The sequence below is a fragment of the Bremia lactucae genome, linkage group LG8 (assembly GCF_004359215.1).
Source record: "Bremia lactucae strain SF5 linkage group LG8, whole genome shotgun sequence".
In the NCBI taxonomy this organism is placed as follows: domain Eukaryota; phylum Oomycota; class Peronosporomycetes; order Peronosporales; family Peronosporaceae; genus Bremia; species Bremia lactucae.
In genome coordinates, this window is record NC_090617.1 from 5,227,942 (window position 1) to 5,229,790 (window position 1,849).

Below are 1,849 nucleotides of genomic sequence, written 5' to 3' on the forward strand. Positions count from 1 at the left end.
GTTTCAGTGTTGTTTTTGTGTAACGATCCACCCCGTTTCAATCTTCTGAGCTGACTCAGTATTAACCTAACTATGTATTGCGACTAATTCCCTAGCACCCGTTCGCGCGTCTAGCAGCGATTGGTTGGTTGATTTTAAGACTTAAAACAATTAATGAACAGAACTGAAACATTACCACTTCAATATTGCTGTGTATGGTAATGTTGTTCGTTGATACCAAGAATAAATACAATATATTTTTTCTCATTTATTATACCTCTTATAAATCATAATATTATTTTACGACCACCCTAGCAATGGTTATTGTAATTAACGTTCTGTGGCAGGTATTTTTTAAGTTGGTTACGCCACAGCAAAGGTATGTTTTCGAAAGAATAGCATATTTCCAACGATTCGACCGTTTCGCTTTAGGTCTCTTGAAATGGATTGTAAAGCAAAACGAATACATTATCAACTATTGGCAGTATATTTTTAAGGCAAGACTTAAACGTCTTCGGAAATAGCTAATTCCAAGCCGCAAGAATTTTCTCACGAGCTTTCATCAGCATTCTATCGTTCAGGTCCACTACCTCGCAATCTATTGAGTCAAAGTTGTTTTCAATAAGTGCTTTCAGCTCCGGCAAAAGAAATTTCGGAGGGGTGTACGTGCCACTGTTGTTGTCAAGCACGAGCTTCAGCGTGTTGTTGCTCGTCTTTTGCACGTGGAACTCTCCGGCGTACTTGACATAATAGGCGGCATTCGAGTGCAGCATATGCTTGGACATGATGTCCTTCAGAAAAGTTGCGCCCGTTTCGGAAAAGTACCAGCCCTTTGACGTAATCACGTACGTAAAGAGCACGGGTTTATTGTCGCGCTTTCCGTCGTTAATAAGGTTGAAAAAGTCCAGAGGAGACGACAAAGCGCCGAACTTTGAGCTTTTCCGGTTATGTTCGTAGGTCATGGCGTGTTGAGTCTTGACAGCTCTACGAAACACAGGCGATTCGGGATGCTTTGACGAGAAGACATGCTGAGCCTTTTTGTATGACTTGGTCCATTCAATGTTAGATGGAAGAAATCGTGGGATGTTGTGGAGCCTAACGGTGTAGGCAAAGGAGTAAAGTTTCGCATTGCGGCTCGAAAAAGCCCTTAAAAGGTCTTTTGAAAAGCTTGTGTGCATTGAGTAGCGGACCGGTCCGACTTCCTCAATCAGTGCGTTCTCATCGGTATTGACGTGGTGGCAAGTGACCTGAATGCAACTTGTGTTAGTAAATATAAGAGATAAATTCTAGCAGCTGTACCTTAATGCTTAGAACGCCAGCCTTGCGATCTTTAAGCGTCAATGGTAGATCATAGGCTACATCTATGTCATTCATAACGTGTCTAACAGGAAACTGTGCGACACCCAGCTTGTCGTCGTTATACAAATCTGTATCCATAACGATCAGGCTAAACTTTGAGTCACGAGGGACATTCTGAAAGTAGAATTTTTCGTTCCACTCGGGCTCGAGCGTATCAAAAATTGGGCGCGTCAAGTCCATTGGCTGGCCATTAATTATGATGGAGGTGTACGCATCGCTGGAGGAAAACTTGCCGTGTCGACCTGCCCCAAAACCGAAGTATTCTCCGGCGTTGATACCCTTGTACCACGTAATTATTGAATTAGGGCATCAACATTTCCTAGCGTCACAAATACTATACCGTGGCAGACACAATTTCGAGATCGATATTAAAAAGAATGTTGTCATAGGTGCCAAGAAAAGGAGAAGTGGATAACATCGCTTTCGTTCTGTAAATTGCTGCAAGCAGAGCAAAACTAATAATGACACTACAGAATTTAGCCGACGGAATCTGGAAGAAAGAGCCGGATGA

General features: G+C 42.5%; 1 protein-coding gene across 1 annotated transcript; it reads right to left on the reverse strand.

Annotated features, from left to right (window-relative positions):
- Nucleotides 1–465: 465 nt before the first annotated feature.
- Nucleotides 466–1,849, reverse strand: CCR75_008465 (uncharacterized protein). The gene is made up of 3 exons (XM_067966517.1): nt 1,679–1,849; nt 1,279–1,617; nt 466–1,226 (listed from the first exon to the last, which is right to left on the reverse strand). The coding sequence occupies exons 1-3, from the start codon at nt 1,754–1,756 to the stop codon at nt 504–506; spliced, it is 1,140 nt and encodes a 379-aa protein (XP_067815670.1). The 5' UTR covers nt 1,757–1,849; the 3' UTR covers nt 466–503.